The sequence below is a fragment of the Argopecten irradians genome, chromosome 9 (genome assembly GCF_041381155.1).
Source record: "Argopecten irradians isolate NY chromosome 9, Ai_NY, whole genome shotgun sequence".
Lineage (NCBI taxonomy): Eukaryota > Metazoa > Mollusca > Bivalvia > Pectinida > Pectinidae > Argopecten > Argopecten irradians.
Genome location: NC_091142.1, coordinates 13,469,662 through 13,490,325, shown reverse-complemented (window position 1 = coordinate 13,490,325; position 20,664 = coordinate 13,469,662). Strand labels below are relative to the sequence as shown.

Genomic DNA, 20,664 nt, shown 5'->3' with positions numbered 1-20,664 from the left:
TCTTGGATTTCGGATCGACCCGAAAAATAACAACACTTTGTCGGGACCATGTTAGGATCATTTCATGCAAGTTTCAGCCAAATCGCACCAGTAGAACTTGAGAAGAAGTTCAAAATGTGTTTTCAAGATGGAGGCTGTGGCGGCCATCTTGGATTTCGGATCGACCCGAAAAATAAGAACACCTTTGTCGGAACCATGTTAGGATCATTTCAGGTAAGTTTCAGCCAAATCGCACCAGTAGAACTTGAGAAGAAGAGGTTCAAAATGTGCTTTCAAGATGGCGGCTGTGGCGGCCATCTTTGATTTTGGATTGACCCGAAAAGTAACAACACTTTGTCGGGACCATGTCAGGATCATTTCATGCAAGTTTTAGCCTAATCGCACCTGTAGAACTTGAGAAGAGGTTCGAAACGTGTTTTCAAGATGGCGGCTGTGGCGGACATCTTGGATTTCGGATCGACCTTTCGGGTCAGATGACCTAAAAAGCATAAAAAACAGCAAACGATTATAGATGATAAATGCAATTACACAGATGTATGCACATTTTTGGACACTGTTGTAGTGTTTGAGAGTGGGAATTTTAGCATACAACTTAAATGGTATCAATTTTCATCTTTAAAGTCCATCAAAATCGTAACACCATTTACATCTTTGAATTCAAAGTTTCAGTTCTAAATAATTATATATCCGCTGTTATTTTTGAGTATCTAATGGGCGCGCTCTATTTACGAGTAAATTTATATCTATGTTGTCGGAAAAAGAGTGGTCACTGGCAGATTGTTTGTGTTCAGTTCAATAACCTTTTAGTGTGCTTCGATGCATAATGAGTCTATCTGATGCTAGCTATATATATATATATATATATATAGTGTTCCACATGTTTACCTGTTCATTATTAATTTCCATAGATTAATTATTATATATGGCTTAAAGTTATATTCATATAATTAATTTTTCTTTGTTTTCATACCAAATCTGGCTTTCTGATTGGCCAATATTTTTTTTGCATACCACCATGAAAAAAAAATCAGAGAATGGCGCGAAACTCCGACGTTATCGTGACGTCACAATAGAGACATTGACGTTGCGTATTGATTGGGAAAAAAGAATCCCTTGAAAAACCACTATAATGTTACATTTAAACAGACTTCATTTTATCAAATAGAGTATAAAATTAATTATAAGTATTGATGTCACTATTTTGTAATTTTATCGGGGTATGAAAAAAAAATTATTTGCAAATTTTTGTGAGAATCCGCTACGCGGATTCACACAGTTTGCAAACAATTTTTTTTTCATACCCCGATAAAATTACAAAATAGTGACATCAATGCTTAAATGTTAACAAGGATAAAAGCTCTGTAATATACAAATGTATTATAAGATATTCCAGAGGATGTTTATCTGGTATAAAGCAATTGCTTCGTCATTAATTTTGTACACATTACGTACAGCTCACAAACACATGACGTCATAAAATAGTAAATATTTTTGCAAGAGGAGATAACTCTGAAGTTGGTTTACAGTATTTGTTTCTTCAATAAAATAAAGTCTCTCCTTTGTATCTTACCATATGACAATATTACTAATGAATTTATACCAATTAAATGATGAGACATTCCTTCATAATACTATTATCATTTTTTTATTTACCTATAATGTCGAAAAAGAGCGTATTCACACAATAAAAATTCTAAATCGTATAGAGGTGGAAAAGTATATATGTAAGGCATTTTACAAGTAAAAAGGATTAAATCATTTCCAACATGACGTTTTCTCTGAAACATAAAATAACACTCACAAAAAAAGACGTCAAAAATAGAATTATTACATCCTTTATCAGGAGGATATAACGCTTTGAAATGCACATCAGACTGAAGGCGAGCGCCGTCTATAAAGCGGTTACTAACATTTGTGAAACAATCTGGTATAAAGCAATTGCTTCGTCATTAATTTTTTGTACACATTACGTACAGCTCACAAACACATGACGTCATAAAATAGTAAATATTTTTGCAAGAGGAGATAACTCTGAAGTTGGTTTACAGTATTTGTTTCTTCAATAAAATAAAGTCTCTCCTTTGTATCTTACCATATGACAATATTACTAATGAATTTATACCATATGAGACAATTCCATTCATACTACTATTATCATTTTTTTTATTTACCTATAATGTCCGAAAAAGAGCGAATTCACACAATAAAAATTCTAAATCGTATAGAGGTGGAAAAAGTATATATGTAAGGCATTTTACAAGTAAAAAGGATTAAATCATTTCCAACATGACGTTTTCTCTGGAAACATAAAATAACACTCACAAAAAAGACGTCAAAAATAGAATTATTACATCCTTTATCAGAAGGATATAACGCTTTGAAATGCACACAGACTGAAGGCGAGCGCCGTCAAGGTTACTTTGCCCCATGAACCTTATTACACTTTATGTATGTATGTACGATAAGGAAAAAAATCTTCTCTGTTTATCGATTATTGATATATGCCATGCATGTCTTTATAGCTGCAGGGGTCTCTGTTAATAATAGTGTACTAGTATACTGACATATCTGTTTTCCTCAATGTTATGTTCAATGTCGATATTGAAAAGATAGGATTAATATCCGTTTTACTAGTTATTATCCATTTTATTAGTTTAGCCCTTGACATTGTATCCAAAGAATACAGTTTTCGCTTAATCGTGACAGGTAAGACTACTTACATGGGTACATAAATTAGAACAAAACAACTCATTGACCTATTACCTCGTGTTCGAGTTAATTGGGCTTGCAAACATGTCCAGATCACTTTGAAATAACTGTCTTCAAATTACAGTGTAAACGAGTTCGACTAAACGAGAATTTTCAGATATCTTATTTTTAATTTCCTACCTTCAATATATCTACGGGTATAATACTGGTTTATCTCATCGATACACTCATGTCAACTAATGCTGTATTACATGGCTACCCATGCAATCTATGAAAGGTTTTAATCAGATTGGTTAAAAGCGCCATAACTAACAAAATAAACAAGGTTCACAAGTCAATTAATCAATCAATCTTTATTATGAAACCAGTGCATGTAAAATACACTATAAACATGAAAATATATGATATATTTCGATTTATTCAAATTCTAGAGACAGATTCAACTTTCTAAATAAACTATAAGGATATTTTCATCATAAATGCTCAAGGCGCTGAAGAACGTCGCTACATTTGGCGCTGACTTTAAGTGAAACAAGCGAGTCTGCACGAGTGGTTCCTATATTGACGATGGCTATAGGCTTGTTATGTGAGTGAGCAGCATTCACAAAGCGGAACCCGGAGTAAACCTACGACAAGTAAAAACAATAGTCTATCATGTACTCGTACTAAACCTAATATACTTAAGACACTAAGTTATGGTATAATGGCGTAGCAACAACTGTAAGTGTATTATCAATAGAACATTTTATGGGTCTATCAAGGGTAAAATGGTGTCTCAACCGGTCAGCAAGAGGCTTGCCGAGTGCTCACAACACAATTATCTACGAAGGTGTTTCTTTTTTTCTTTTCTCCCATTTGTGATATAAAATATTGATGTATCAAATAATTTTTCATTTTTTCCTAGGCTACCATCACAGGCCGGTTGTATACTGTATAGTTGTTAACATTCCGCGGATGTAAAATTTCGCTATTTACTGTTGGGAACTTATTCGCGGGTGTTTATTTTCGCGAATTATCATTATAGCATTTTAAAGCGTCACTTAGACAACAGGCTATGATACGTGGAAATATGGTTTTGATAATTTCACGAGGTATTAAATTTCGCGAATTAGGATGGATCCGCAAACTTAGAGAAATTAAAACCCCAGAATATTAGCAACAATACAGTATACGTCGAGTTTGATGATGGTTATTAGGGTACGTAATTTAGAATATAAAACAACCTCACCATGAAGCTGTTGAGACCATGTTTAAACTTTTAAAACATTAAAAAACCCAAAGTACCCTCTAAATAGGAAAAAATGGACAAAGTGTTTCTTTTGTATTTAATCTCTCTTTAATAGTATCCCACCATTTAGTGATTTTGTCACTCGATTTAGCCCGGGACATTTTTAACAAACGTACGGCGTAACCGTGGCGTTCATTGTCAATGGCGTGATCAAATGTCCATCAAATGTGTCTCCGATGATTTAGTGTCATGTGACCGGTAGGGGTGTGCTGCTCGGTGTCGTTTGTATCCTCGATACTCAAAGGTTAAAGATGCTCCACCGCTGACAATTGGTATTTTTTCACTATCAAAAACAGGAGCAGATGATTTCATATTTTTCTTCAGTTACAAAAGTTACTTACTCTACACCATTACCACCATTGAAAAGTTTGAGCTTCTAATTTTACTTCAAGTTGAAAATATAAAAAATATTTAATTGCATCCCGAAAAAAATCAGTGGCATTATATCCTATATGGAATGAAGTACTGATTGCTCATGCACCAAAGGCAAAATAAATTATCTTATATTATTTTTTGTGTTAATTAGACATATATATACAAGATTAAACACCAATTATTGTTCTAATGATGAATGCCATTTTTGCTCTGTCGGCGGTGGAGCATCTTTATCTATCACTGACGATGTGCCGTTTGGGATTTATAAAGCACTGTGGAAAGGGCGAGAATTCCTGCTATTACAAGGAGGCACAGCACCGTTGAGAATACTTTTTTGAGACTACTCTCTCTTTTGTATGTGGGGGAATAATAACTAGTACCTACCTACACGTAACAACACATTCTCAGTCTTCAAGGTAATTCATGAATGTCTAACAACTCTCAGGAAGCTGTATATTGGACAAATGTGATATATCTCCTTCTGGGTTGTGACATCGTTGCCACACCACACGGCATGAGGAGATATTGATCTTTTAAAAATCTTTGAAGGCCCTTTTCTATCTATGTTTCTATCGTCACAGTCCCCTAATACACAAATACACATACCATTCGTAGTACATTTTATATGAAAAAATCCTTAAATTGCCTTTGCTTAAGACATTGTCTAGCAATTTAGAACTAAACCAAACAAAAAAGATTTCGAAATGTACATGAAGTAACAGTAGATAGGAAGAACACATAATCTACAAAAATAAATAAATAATAATAATAAGATAAATAAATAAATGAGTGATTAATATATACATCATACATCATTTTCTATCGGAATTTATCTTATCTCTAGTAAGGGGCAACCATCCACGATACCCCAGTGGTTATTATCACTATCGTAGTGTCCATCATTTGACTAAGGTATTGCAGGAGAAAAAAACTAGCCCAGATTGTCTTCCTCTTACAGTCACACAGTGTAACTTTTCACGATTATTATAATGTAGGTCCAAGGTTCAAACTACTAGTCTCATAAATTGTTGCACACAGAGCCGTCTTGTAGGGGCCTCGGTGGCCGAGTGGTTAATATGTCCCGACATATTACCACAAGCCCTCCACCTCTGGGATACGAGTTCGAATCCCATGTGGGGCAGTTGCCAGGTACTGACCGCTGGTCGGTGGTTTTTCTCCTGCTTTCCTTCACCAACAAACCTGACACTTCCTTACATGACCCTGGCTGTTAATAGGATGTTAAAATAAACAAACCAAACCGTCAGGCTTACTTTAGCAAACCTGGGGTGGATACGACTGCAGTGATAGTAACCATTGTAATATCAAGGATGAGAGGCAACATATAATAGTAATGATACACTACTTTTATTTTCTTATTTGATTTTTTTGTATAAAGTCTATTATTGTTTTGTTATTTTTCCCTCCCTAACTGGTGTCATGTTACGTATAGAAATATCGATAATTGTTTTCACGAGATGTCGTACGAATCAATAACAAACTTCTTATTTGTACTTAAATAATCGAATCTGAACTAGGATTACAGCTTAGTTATTTGAGTAAGCATGTGTTATTTAATTCTAATTCCACATCTTTTATATTTGACTGGAAATTAAGTTCCGACGTTTCGTTTCCACTTTTTACTCAATCTATTTTACTTTCTCAAATCAATACGAATTACACACAGTTCCTTTCAACATCAAGTATCATTGCATATGTTGAGCTTAATTCTAGGAAATATATGTTTTGTATTCTGGATACGCAAACTAAATAAATTGATTCATTTCGTCAATATACATTTCTAAATCATATGCAATCCACAGAGTAAAACCAATATTATTCAAAGCCACTATCCCCATTTTAAATCATTAAATTACAGACAACATCTCAAATTGCTAAATCTGGTCATAAACAAGAGATGTTATCGAAAACTGTCATCTACCATTGATCCTATGGTTTTGTTTACTTTCATATTGACAAAGTTTGGCCCATTTACGAGCAGTCACAGCATGTGGTGACTGCCTATCTCTAGGAGACTGTGGTATGTTGGTGTCGTGTGCCCTTGTAATAGCAGGAGTTTTTGTCACGTTTATTGTACTCTCATACTGGAACATGCCGCAAACGGTTACAAACAGTTAAGTCCTCCCGATCACTGTGAATATTCATCGTCGGAGACCCAGATCGTTATTGCAATTGGGGTAGCAGACACTATTCTGCCTACCAGGCCATAGGAAGGAAACACAGAGAAGCAGACGACCAAATGCTTATGGAAGAGTAATACGTTTCATTACAACAGGACACATAAATAATAATGATAATAAGAAAAACATCATACAGTACCTCCAAGGAGGATCCTAGTACAAGAACAGCGTCAGATTCCTTCACTTTCTCAAATACCAAGTTGACGGTAGGTTTAGGTACGTTATCGCCAAAGAAAATGATTTCCGGTTTCAGGGCGCCTCCACAGCTTGGGCATTCCGGAACCTACGACAGAGAAAGATACAAATACATTGTTATTTCATATCTATATCATAAAATGATAAAATACTATTTTAAAGCTGAAAATAGAAATAAATGAAAATAAATTCATACAAGTCGAGCAAAGAACACATAAAAGAAATACAACATGGGTCAAAAGTTAACTATAAACTTATTGAGGGAGCTTGTGTTGAAGAAGGGTTACCATGCCGATCATATAAGGTACTGTGCCTGACATCATGGGTTTCCCTCATAAACATACAAAAAATCCTTGAAATTTAGTTTTAGGAACATTTTTTATTTCAAAACTGATACCATTATTGTGTACAAACAGACTATTTGATTGATGAACTTTAGTTGATATTATAATCATTGAGTATAACAGCTTGAGTGATATTTGAAGCGTTGAGTACCGCACGCGGGGTCTTACTGCCAAGGATGAACGCGTAATCATTGGTGAAACACAAGGACTTCATCTTTCACCAATCTGGTTAGAATACCGATCCATATTAGCACTACGTTTGATAAGAGGATCCAACAACAGCCCATAAGGGGCCACATTCTGATGCCCTTTTGAAATTTTCAAATTGCTGCTTCCAGAATCTTGAAGGTGAATTTCTGGGGACGAAATTCTTCTCTTCGAAAAAGCTGTCAGAATTAGTTTCGTGAACGTAGTCATCTCGCCCAACGCTAAATGTATATATCTACTGGGACAAAATGACATTTTCAATTGATACACCAAGGAGTAGAAAATGCATTTGATCTGATCAAGTACAGGTGGTATAAAGGTCATCCGAACATGGCCCCTTATGGGATGTTGTCAGATCCTCTATTGAACGTAATGGTTATAAGGATCTATATTTTAATCAGATTGTTTGTATCACCTACATACACTGGAGTTCATAACTTTGAACAGCTTTCAGTTGGCAGTTATGGGATGGTGAATGCCATGTGGATAAACGTTAGTTCTTAGTGCTGAAACTACGTTCAGGTGACATACCTCATCCCATAACGGCAAACTAAAAGCAGTTTTTATTTACAAGTTCACATCGAAACAAATTTCGTGAAAACATTATAATTTTTCCCTGATTATAAACTTTTAAACATATTATTATCGTCAAGAACGGCACATCATTCAACGGCCGTCTACGGTATCGATAACTGCTAATTGCGTTCTTTAAAGTTCTGTAATGGGGCTACTGGGAAAGTGTAAATTGCAAGAGTGAGTTTTAACGGCTGAATGAACACACTTAACATGCTCCACCGCCGACAAAGCATAAATGATATTTATCATTTGAATAATAACTTCTGTTAAATCGTGTAAATGTTTGTCTAATTAACACAAAAATACATTAATTCAAATAATTCATTTTGCTTCTAGTATATGTATATGGGCAATCAGTACTTCATTCCATATTTTTGATATTGTTATCTTCAACTTTTCAATGACAGTAATGGTGTAAAGTAAGTAACTTTTGTATATGAAGAAAAATACTAATTCATATTTCTAAAACATTTTGCCTAATGAGTGTGACACGGTTTTAAGACTCGTGTATACTAGTCTGCAGACACTATATACTAATGTGTTTAAAAAGATTGAATATTAAATTGAATCATACGTAATAAGTTGATAACTGTATTTTTATCATAGTCCAGTGGATTCGTGCAGAAATTGTTTGGATAATGCATGTAGCATTTCACAACATGCAACAAAACTTTAACCTGGTAACTTCGACCCATTGGGCATCTTGAAGTTATCAAAATTCACTCCTTAAAATGATTGTTCCTACCCATTACATCACTTATAATGTTAATGTAGAAATCAAATGTCAGATGTTACAGATACCCCCATCCCCTCCTCGGGAGGCTAGTTAAAAGATTGAAATATATTCATATCATTCATGAAAATCTCACTTCCGAAGTTTTGCAAATATCTATTCCTAAGTTTTGGATATTAACCTTTAGTATTTGTCCCATATTTACCCTTTGAAGTAATTCGTATCCTACAGACTTATGTTTGATGAGATTCCGTGTCATCTGGAAAATCCTGTTGATATTACTTCTTTGAACCTTTAGTATATATATACATAAAAAATTCAGATTATTTTTTTATAAACTAGATTATTTTTTTTATAAACTAGTGGCCATCTTGGAAAATGTCTATTAGAGACTGCCATGTCAACCTAAGACGAATAAAAGTATAATTTTTGTACTTAAATAAATGCATATGTCCATCAGTAAAATTAATACAAAATGTGTCAAGGTAAAACACACATATTCTCAATTATAGAAGATATAATGATGGTTCCTTATTCCTTATAAATTGGCGGCCATGTTGGAAAATGTCTATTATAATGCCATAAGTCAACTTATTGGGATTAAAAGCATAATTTTATTATCTATTTCAAATTGCTGAAATGCTTCAGTAAAAATACCACTAAATATGTCAAAGTCCAACAAAAAATAGTCATATATAGCAGATATTTTGATTTTTCTTATAAATTGGCGGCCATCTTTGAAAATGTCTTTTATAATGCCATAAGTCAATTTAAGGGGATTAAAATCATCAATTTATGATCTAATAAAAATTGCTGAAACACTTCAGTAAAAATACCACTAAATATGTCATAGTCCAAAAAAAATAGTCATATTTTGGAGATATATTGATTTTTCTTATAAATTGGCGGCCATCTTGGAAAATTACTATATTTAGAAAAAATCTGACGTGGCCCGGGTTCTTATTTTGTTTCCTATATGCTTAAGTATATTTGTGCCAAGTTTCATGCTTTTATAAAAATGTGCACATTTTTTTTCATGAATCCGCTGGACTATCATGCATTACTGATTTTTCAAGCACCACTAAAGTAATATGCTGTGTATTTTTATGTTATGTAATGAATAATTCATATTTTAGAACGCTAGTGTCAACTATATTGAAAATGGCAAATACCGGGAGCCATTAAAGAGGAATTACGCTTCAAGCGGTAACAGTGACACTTTTATACGACACGAATGACTACAACTAAATAAGCGAACAAATATGTTACGTAAAAATTATAAACACACATCTGACATGTACCTAGTCCGCTAAACTTGCTAATAATATAAGGCTTTTTATTTTTGTTTGCCTACTATATATATTAGGCAAAAAATATAAAATGCCAAATAATATTGGCAGATTTAGCGGACTACTATGCACATACTTAATAATTAGTGTCCTGTATTGCCATTTGGGGTAAGGAGTCAAAACAATTAAAAATCGATATAGGCACTAATATCACAGAGTTCAATTTAGAATTATAAATACACACACAATGTAAATACATTCATGAACAAATTTATGATTATATTTAACAGTTTAAATGTAAAGTTTAAAATGGTTATCGATTTGCAAGGCTTTTAAAAATAATTTAAAGATGATACTGAACGGTATTAGAAAAAAATAAAAATGCTGCAATTATTCATGTTGAAGCGCATTTGTTAAAGTTGCTCCACCGCGGACAGAGCATAAATGATATTCATCATTTGAACAATAATTTGGTGTTTAATCGTGTATATATATGTCTAATTAACACAAAAAATAATTTAATTCAATTATTTCGCCTTTGGTGCATGTGCAATCAGTACTTCATTCCATATAGGATATAGTGCCACGGAATTTTTTTCGGGATGCAATTAATTATTTTTCATATGTTTGACTTGAAGTAAATTTAGAAGCTTAAACTTTTCAATGGTGGTAATGGTGTAAAGTAAGTAACTTTTGTAACTGAAGAAAAATACTAAATCGTCTGCTCCTGTTTTTGATAGTGAAAAAATACCATTTGTCGGCGGTGGAGCATCTTTAAACTCCGCACATTACTAAATTGTTTCAATAACATTGTATGTCAAGTATTATGTTTCAATCGTAAAGGGTTTTTGTTAAACCTTGTCATTACTAAAGAAAGAAAATATCTACATGCAATATTTAGGAAAAGAAAGAAAGACAACAGTACTCGAATAAAGAAAGAAAGAAAGAAAAACATCCCTCCGTAACTCATATATTGACTGAATGTCGTGTCAATTGATTTGTGATGAGCGAGACACAGGGCATGCTCGAAAGCAACCGGAGCGACCGAGGGGAGAAAAACCATTATGTGTAATGTCGTTGCCGATGTTGTTCAGGTTGGCTCGAAAGTGATGTACATGTACTATATGCATGCATCCTACGTGTAAGGACGGGCATTTGTTTGGTATTGCAATCATCTTAAGCCATCAATACAGATTTTCTTAGGTTGTTAGTATTTTCAAGAAGCTTTGTTTTGTTTCGGAAAGGTAGTGGGCCTTACTGTTATTACGTATATAACATAATTCCATCCGTCCTTCAATAACTTGTCAGTGATATTAGAAACGTTGTTCCGCTGCTTTGTACCCAACACAGTTAACCAACAATCTATTAAAATTAGACTATGTACCGTATATGGTGCTCTGCAATACGACTCAAACCTTATATTGGAGAGGAATTACATATCTAATTTTAAGTAGAATGTGCAAGTTAACAAGAATTGAAGCTTATCGTACAGCATCGTAGTGGAGAGGAATTACATGTCTTATTTTAAGTAGATTGTGCAAGTTAACAAGAATTGAAGCTTATCGTACAGCATCATATTGGAGAGGAATGACATGTTTAATTTTCAGTAGACTGTGAAAGTTAACAAGAATTAAAGCTTATCGTACAGCATCATAGTTGACCGAATTTACGAGTCTTATTTCAATTAGATTTCGCGTGCGAATTATTTTTTGCGTATGACACCGTCACGTGCGATTAGAATTTGAGATAATAAATTGCCGCGAAAAAGATTCAAATACAATTACAATCACAGGGACCTGGCACGATTTTGTTACCAACAGTATACGTATATTGACTGTTGGTTCAACAAATCGTGCCAGAACCCTGTGATTACAATATAGCGTTTTACGTGTTAATCGCCGTGAAATAATAGGTATGACATCACAAGATTTCATCGCCGTGAGATAATAGGTATGACATCGCGAAATTTCATCGCCGCGAATAAATGCTGATTAACAGTATTTCAAAGCGATATAGGATTATTAAAAATCTTTGTAGTAATTCGATTTGTTCATTATTACTATTATAATGATTTTATTACAAATACAGAAATTAGTTGATAAACGTACCAAAACGGACTGCACAAGAGTCAAGCAAGCGTTAAGTTTGATCGATTCGCTTTTTCGCTGATCAAATTATAAATAATTACCGGAGATTACATTGTACTATCTAAGTATGAGCTTATTTCAGTGATCAGCTGTCGTGTCGGTGATATTGAGCGATATACATATTCACATTTTATTCTGAACTATAACACAATATCAACTTGGTGTAAATACATTAAGTAGCAAAGAAAATAACAAGAAAGAATAATTAGAATCATCCAGTTCTATTGACGTCTAAAATGAATATTTGAATATTTATGATCCTGTTATTTTTCCCTGACCGATAATATATGTATAATTAATGACTAGTGAACTCTACGTCCTTCCGGCTTTTCCGTGTTGTTAGGAGAATGAATGAAACTTCCTGGCTTAAAAAGCCATAGTTAAACACAGTTTGGTTAACGAACATTTAGAGAAATTTTCGGAAGGCTTATGGTCTATGGTCCTGTGTGTATGCACATATTGTAACTTTAGCTCACATCATCAAATACATGCACATTTAGTATGTCCAGCAATAAACAGGCTGCATATATTTAACCATTAGTCTGTCTGGATCTGAAGTCCACCTAATATGTACTAGTTTCAGGAAAAGATTTTCTAGCGGAGTGGTTAAACACATCTTCTTTCTGAAAATAGTGTTGAAATGGACACTACAAAAACACGACACTGGAGGCCGTTGAAATGGACACTACAAAAACACGACACTGGAGGCCGCCGTATTGGTTGTCAAATCACACTTGCAGTCACAGACAAAAATTGAAATGTCTACGTGAACAGTGTTAATATTAAAAGCATTTCAAGTTGAACGACCACCGCCATTTTTGTATTTTAAGATTACTTCTAAGTGTACGACATGTATTTATTGCAATATGACCCTAACATAGAAGCATCTGCAAATAAAAATGTTTCTAAAATGGCAGTCATTCTGAAACCCAAGATGTTCGACAAAATGTCAAGGTCATAGCCTATTATTTTAAATCAAAGGAATAAAAGATACGTATATTCTATAAAACTTAAACAATACTTTCTCCAGGACATTCAAATTAAGAGCAATATACAACAAGATGCTTTTAAAAGATATTATAATAGCAATTGTAACGTCTGTATGAATACGTCCTTGAGGCCGTAATCCATTAGAAGTGAATCACAAAATATCTCACATATTATAAAATATACCAAATATGAAGGAAGTGGCTAGCAAAATTGGCATCTCATCAGCATATACACTTTACAACGTCTACAACTTCTCTGAAAATTCTTAATAGTTTCTGGATACTCTTGAAGGCCATCTGGAGGTGAGGAAGGACACAAAATGGAGCTTGGGAACAGAGGGGATCGCAGTGATGAATTGTCCAATTCACCGTTGACTCACTATTTTGAGGGTTCTTCCTTTTTAGGAGGTGAAGCACTCAATGAGAGATAAACCTTCGACGACGCACAGGACTCGGTTTCATGAACATTCATTAATTTTAAAGAATCCATTAACTTAATATTCCCCATTAGGAAGCATTACAGAAGTTAAGGAAAACATCTTACGTTAGAAGCCCTGCTCCGTAACATCTTTACTGTGTTCCTATGTGGAAATTTAAGTTAGGAATGGCTTAACGTTAAGGGATGTTCATGAAACTGGGCTCAGGGAGCAACAAACCATGGATTGCATTAAGATAATATTGTTTAACCTTTGATTTAGCTATAATATAACGTTGCGTCGTCATTTATTTTGGGGCCAAAAAACATGCTTGCCGTCACAAACAAAATGATGCTTGTACATATCAGGATGTGGTTAATCTATCGTCTGCTCGGCTCATATTGGTACTGTTATAAATAGATAAGGGTGTCATGTAGCAGTGACATTTGGAAGACGTTATTCAAAGCTACATTGCACATCAACAACGATAATTATCATTAACGATTATTATATCGAGGTTAGACGCTGGATGGATATCATCTGGAGCGTGTAGCTGTATGCATCAACTTGTACAGATGGTAATGATAATTGACGGAAGGTAAATTGAAAGGTTCAATCTTTTGCGACAGATTCGGATGAGAGTTGGTGATGATGATGATATATATATCTATATCTAATTGGTGGTGGTGGTGGTGATGGTTGTCTGGCTGAATAATTTGTCGTTGAAGGAGGCTATAACACATTTTTAGTTACGATGAAGGCATACACACACACTTCTTGAAATATCGGCAGCTTTACAGCAAGCCTTACATTTGCTCTTGGCAGATCTAGACTGTTCTATCCGCTTCTGCGGAGATCATCAATATGCACATATAATCATGCGTGCTCTTTATTGTAGCTACTACGTATACACTGGCATCGTCGGAAACTCTCGAGTCATCGCTTTACGTTAGTGAAAAACCGTAGAGCGGTGACTCGAGCTCGTGGCCACAGGTTTCTGACGATGCTACACTGTAGTCAATCCTGATCGTCCGTTTGACATACATTGTATTCCAATAAATGGTATTTTTTCAGTGTACTTGGGTTCATATTGTGGTAGTTTTACCTCACAAACACCATAAATTCATAATGAACCGTTGGTTATATAAAGCTACAAAGGTTCATTAGTTGCAAGATTTGAAAAAAAAGTTCACAAATAAGCGCATTGCGCAATACTTTTTCGTACATATGTGTATAAATACAATACCAATTGCGAAAAAGGGCAATATTTTTTACTTTGTGTTGGATGCCAACCACGGGAAATCATGGAGCTATTAACGACATTAAATGAAGACTTGTTTATTCCGAAGCGTAATCATGTAATTGAAATAAATCGCAAACATAATCATTTAATTGAAATAAATCTTATGTGCTCTTGACCTTATCAATTTCAAATGATAGAAATGGGGTCAAGAAAGTCCTAGATTTCCCTTATTGTTTCGAGCAAGGTTTGGGGATGTATTCCTGTTGGGAGGAATCCTATGACGGGGAATGCTCCGGGGGGACCCGTTTAGGGAGTTTAGCTCGCAAGAGGGGACTCGAGGGACACCCCGGTATCGAGAGTAACGATGATGCAGGTCCTTCTGTGAGGTTGATTTGAAGTACTGCATGGCTGAACTAGAGAGGATTCTTATAGTGAAGAAACCCTTACTGAAAGTAATGTTGTAGAGGAACCGAATCCCTGCTCGGTTTAAGGTGGGGACACATGGAAGGCGTTAAATTAAAGAGGCTAGCCCATAAGAAAGATGCACTGTATGGCTTTATGAAGACTCTGGAAGAGTTCTCATCATGCAATATCGACCCTAATGGTATATCGTGTGTCATAGAACACCAGGTGTCGTTATCTTGTATCGGGGTAGACTTTGAAGGGAGTCATCTAGATCTGTGCGAAGTGGTAGTGGGTGAGGATTCCTGTAAGAAGAGAGCTTGTAAGGAAGATATCTTAAGTGTAGATTCTTGTAACATGGAGGCACCAGCTTGGCAGGCCTGTTATGACTTTGGTACAGTAAGGTGTTTTGAGAATACGCCGGAAAGAAGTTCGTGCTCTAAGTCTACTCTGACGGGTTGTACATGAAGGGTAGCTGGACATCCAGGTTGTCATCGTGATGCAACATCTTCTAAGATCCTCGATTTGGAGGTAGCTCAAAATGGTTCATTTGATGGCATTTCCAATTGTCTGACACTGGTCTGTGTCTGCAACCTGGTCACAGAAAGGTTAACAGTGATCACGAAGGAGCAAAGGCCTGCGGACATCGGGTCCATTATGGGGTTGCGCCATTTGGAAAATGTTCTTTAATGTGTCGCTTGAGCGCTATCGGAGTTTTGGAAGGTGATGGTGCCAAGTGCAATGGTCTGCTCCAGCGTTGTCAGTTACCGGGTGCCTGCGGGCCCCTTCTGTGTTCCACATCTGGTGTCTTTTTCGTAGTTGCTCCCCTTTTTGCTGATAATCGATATGGTGGCATTGCTTTACGTGGAGATTCTACGGAGCTTCTTGAGTTGAGGTTATGTGCTCTGGCTGGTGGGAGTTCTTGTCGACGGTTGCTAGGGATTCCCCTGGAAATGGCGTTGTTGGAGCTCAAGAGGTGGTTCCTGGTTCATAGTTCCTACCCCCTTAGTTCCGTCTCCTGTATGGCTGGGACAAGTCTCGAGTTGTCGGATGTCAGAGGTTGGCTAATATGCCTTTGGGGATGATTCATCCTGGCCATTAGCGATGTAGTTGCCGATTTGGTTGCCGATGTTATAACGACCGGTAGGGTTAACGTTTGCGTCCCCGCACTTGTCAACGGTCAGTGTACCTTCTCATAGCACATGCGGTAGATGGTTGACATTCGGGCTCTTGATCAACTTTACCAAAGATTCAAATATTTCAGAAATAAAATGGGGAAGAGTGTTGTGAAGGACCCTGGACGAGTTGGGCTTCCAAGGGGTTTCACCTCTCGGGAGTCAACTCGCCCAAAGGTGATGTGATAAAGTCTATGACCATTACTGGCGTAGTTTACACCTGGTCATGCTAGTATTTGGACGTATTATACGAACCCGTACTCGAGTGTGACCGTAGACTATGATTGCCCATATCAGCACTTTATGCACATTGAGCATATATTTACCACAATATGCACAACCTAGGGAAACCTACATATGAAAGTGACGGACGGCAGACCATGTACAAAAGGTGATTAAGCACACTATCTGATGATAGTGGGGGTCAAAATAAGACTGTATGTATGGCTTGAATTAAACATAAAATAAAGTCTCAGAGACAATCATTTGGAATCCATATAGAAACTGACGGTAATTTTACTTTATATGAAAATAAGATACATGACAAAATCAATAGTTTGATAACATGTGAATGTAATTATTAAGCACTAATTATATGGGGATACTTCATCCTTTATGTGCATGAATTAATTGCTTAGATCTAACACCATGTTGTTATGAAAAAATGTACATGTAAACTTGTAGCTAACTGTTTATATTTTCTTCACAAAAAATGCGTTGTATAACAATTCTGCATTGTCAGGAAATCTGATCAACTGATTTGCTACAAAAAATAATTAATGCAATACTGTATTCAACCCAATAAGCACTTGATTAGCACCCAGAGGACAATCTGTCAAAATGGATCAAATTAAGACGAATAATAATGATACAAATTAATTGTTTTAATTCTCTTTCAATAATAAAAGGAAGGCATTATGTGAAATAGAATTACAAATATCTAAATAGAAAATCCTAGAATTTTAATACTCAATTCTCACTACTATTGTACTGCAATAACTTTTTTGGTATATTTTATGAAGCAAGTAGAATTTAAGTTGGGCCAAACAAAAAAATATTTGTGTTTCCTGTAACCCGACTGACCCTATAAAATCAATGCCTACTCAAAAACTTTTTATCAGTTTTGTCCTCAAAATACAGATTTTAATAGAATTTTAGTACAAATTTTGTAAATCTAAGACACCAACAGTCTCCTGGGAATCAAATCCATGGTTTATATAAGGTTGAATAAAGTCTACTTCAGTTTTTCACTGCAAGACTGGGATGAAGAGAAAAAATATATTTTAAAAAACCCAAAAAATACCTACCTACCAACCCTTCATTTTTAAAGGGTGTTAACAGAAACAAAAATATTTTTTATTTGGCCTTGGGCAATTGAATTATTAGGCTCTAAAATGTACTTAGCCCAGGCAAGTGACTTGGAAAACATTTTTAATGGGACCAAACCAAGACCTTTATAACTGCATAAGGTACATGTACATTTTCTACATGAAAGCCACAAATAAATTTGCAAGTAAAATAAAATGAAGACTCATATGATTTTTATATTTTCAGGCTGCATGCATTTGATAAAGATTTTGATTCAAGGTTAATAAACATGAGACATTGAATTATTTATCTATTTCAAAGATTTTTAAGTAAACCCTTTCATTAGAAGGGAGGAAGGGCACTTAAAAATCCTGTGTTTGCATACAGTATTTACTATAGATGTAGGAGATTTCTCTGTCAACCCCTAGGGTATGACAGATTGCATGCACCAACCTTTTGAACCTGAAGACAATTACCTGACATCATTTTTCAATAATCAATATTTAGAGTCAAAGAACAAATATTTGTTACATATATGTATATACATGTATATATCTAACTATCAATCATTTCTCCCAGAGACTGGAGCCACTGGGCAAGCAGAACTGTATCATCTGCATAGATGTATATAATTAAAAATTAATCCAACAGAAATTCTACTGATGGACAGTTCTCTCTTATAAAACACATTTCACAATCATTGACATACTTAAACTGTACAAAATCTGTGACAATATTTTGTCTTGGAATAGACTGATCGTGTTTCTATATGTAACAGGGTACAGGATTTACAATAGATTTAATACCTGCCTCTGCCAGGGATCGAACTCGGGACCTCTAGATTACTAATCTGACGCTCAACCGATCGAGCAAAAGAGAAGTTCTCTCTAGCCGAGCGATATATTGCGGCTAGTATTGACCAGGGTTACATACTCCCCCTCCAGGAATCAACTTGTCCTCGAGTTTCCAGGGGTCACAACGGTTCCTTCGCAGGTATCGTGAAGTATCATTCCCGAGTCCCTACATGGGCGCCAATGTACCAGGGTACAGGATTTACAATAGATTTAATACCTGCCTCTGCCAGGGATCGAACTCGGGACCTCTAGATTACTAATCTGACGCTCAACCGATCGAGCAAAAGAGAAGTTCTCTCTAGCCGAGCGATATATTGCTGCTAGTATTGACCAGGGTTACATACTCCCCCTCTAGGAATCAACTCGTCCTCGAGTTTCCAGGAGTCACAACGATTCCTTCGCAGGTATCGTGAAGTATCATTCCCAAGTCCCTACATGGGCGCCAATGTAACAGGGTACAGGATTTACAATAGATTTAATACCTGCCTCTGCCAGGGATCGAACTCAGGACCTCTAGATTACTAATTCTGACGCTCAACCGATCGAGCTAAAGAGAAGTTCTCTCTAGCCGAGCGATATATTGCGGCTAGTATTGACCAGGGTTACATATAGTATTCAAACAAAAAGCCATTATATTTGATACAAGATTTCATATTTTGATACAGTGATTGAATAATTTATAGCATGCTTCCTTCAATGCCCTGATTTAATAATTAAGACCAAATACTTCAATCAATTAGTTTAAATTCTATTATAATCTATATAATCTGGTTTTTAACTTTTCAATATTTTGTTTATCAATGTTTGTAAAATAAAACTTGCTTTAATTGTGGAACATCCAAGCTTAAAGCAAAATTGGGCATCTCAGAATTGCATTATACTTCTGATCTTATTTCATCAGTGTTTTATTCAGTAAAGATGTGACCACTTTACATGTACCCATACAACTACATGGATTATGGTAATTAATGTGAATCCCCTGTAATTATTTGGGTTATTGATATCATATTGTGAAAATTGCGCTTAAAGTCAGTTTTCAATGGGGGTCCATTTTCAACATTACATCTGCTTTAAGACCTTTGATCATAGAGATGAATATTTGTAAACAAACCTTGAATCCCTGCACTTGTTCTGCTGTCAGCTGGACATCTCCATCTGGAGCCATCTCCACCGATTTGGCCTTCCACTGTGGATTGTGTTTCCCAATCAGTTCTTGCAATCGTGCTCGTGGCATTTTTGCATCACAATTCATACACATGACTCTATGAGCACTTCCATGTAACTCCGTAAGATTAACACTTCCTGCTTTCAGATGCAATGCATCAACATTCTGAGTCACTAGCCAGTGTACTTTTCCTTTAATTTCCCACCGACGTAAAATCTTATGACAAATATTTGGCTGGAATGATGAAAATACAGGCCATCCGACATAATTTCTTGCCCAGTATCTTTGACGGATTGTTTCGCTTTTCACAAAATCGCTGTATTGAACCGGTCTGTTGGTACTTCTAGCATAAAGCCCAACTCCTTCAGACCTATAGTCAGGAATGCCACTCTCAGTAGACACACCTGCTCCTGTCAATACCAGTATTTTCTTATTTTTTAACAAGAAGTTTCTTAAGTCTTTAACATCTTGATCGTTCACTGGTTCTGATTCAGGAACAAATTTGGTATTGATGTTGAGAGCAGCATGTGCCCCTCTCTGATGTATCAGAGTACATCTGAATATTTTCCTCAGCAGAGCCATACCTTAATAAACAGTCAACTTTACCATAGATCGGTGTAAAGCGTTTTATATTGATACAAGTACATTTATTCAATGTCCTTGTTACATTACGTTATTTTAAACTTGTCAATTTTAACACTGGGTTTCTAAAATAATGAAATTGAAATATCACGATGAATATAATGTTTTCTTTTTGGTAATCACTTGATCTGGTTTGATCACGCTTTTAACAATGCATCGATCTATACATTTGATACAAAAGCTTATGTCATTACATTTAATATTGTCAATTGCACTCTATCTTTAAAGCTCTGACACTTAAGATCACATCAAAACTCACAATAATCAAAAGAAATTAGAATACTTGCGGTAAGTGAACAATCTTTTTTGCTTCGTTTATGAAACATTTTCCTATAGCATCGATTTTAAACACACTGAATTCTTCTTATAACCCGTAGCTAGTTCTGTGATTACGAAAGTAGGAAATGAG

At 35.4% G+C, this 20,664-nt stretch overlaps 1 protein-coding gene across 1 annotated transcript; it reads right to left on the bottom strand.

Moving 5' to 3' along the window:
* Positions 1-3,043: 3,043 nt before the first annotated feature.
* Positions 3,044-20,638, bottom strand: LOC138331536 (NAD-dependent protein lipoamidase sirtuin-4, mitochondrial-like). The gene is made up of 3 exons (XM_069279226.1): positions 19,560-20,638; positions 6,710-6,853; positions 3,044-3,335 (listed from the first exon to the last, which is right to left on the bottom strand). Exons 1-3 carry the CDS (start codon positions 20,193-20,195, stop codon positions 3,183-3,185), a joined length of 933 nt encoding a protein of 310 aa, XP_069135327.1. The 5' UTR covers positions 20,196-20,638; the 3' UTR covers positions 3,044-3,182.
* Between the last annotated feature and the right edge of the window lie 26 nt (positions 20,639-20,664).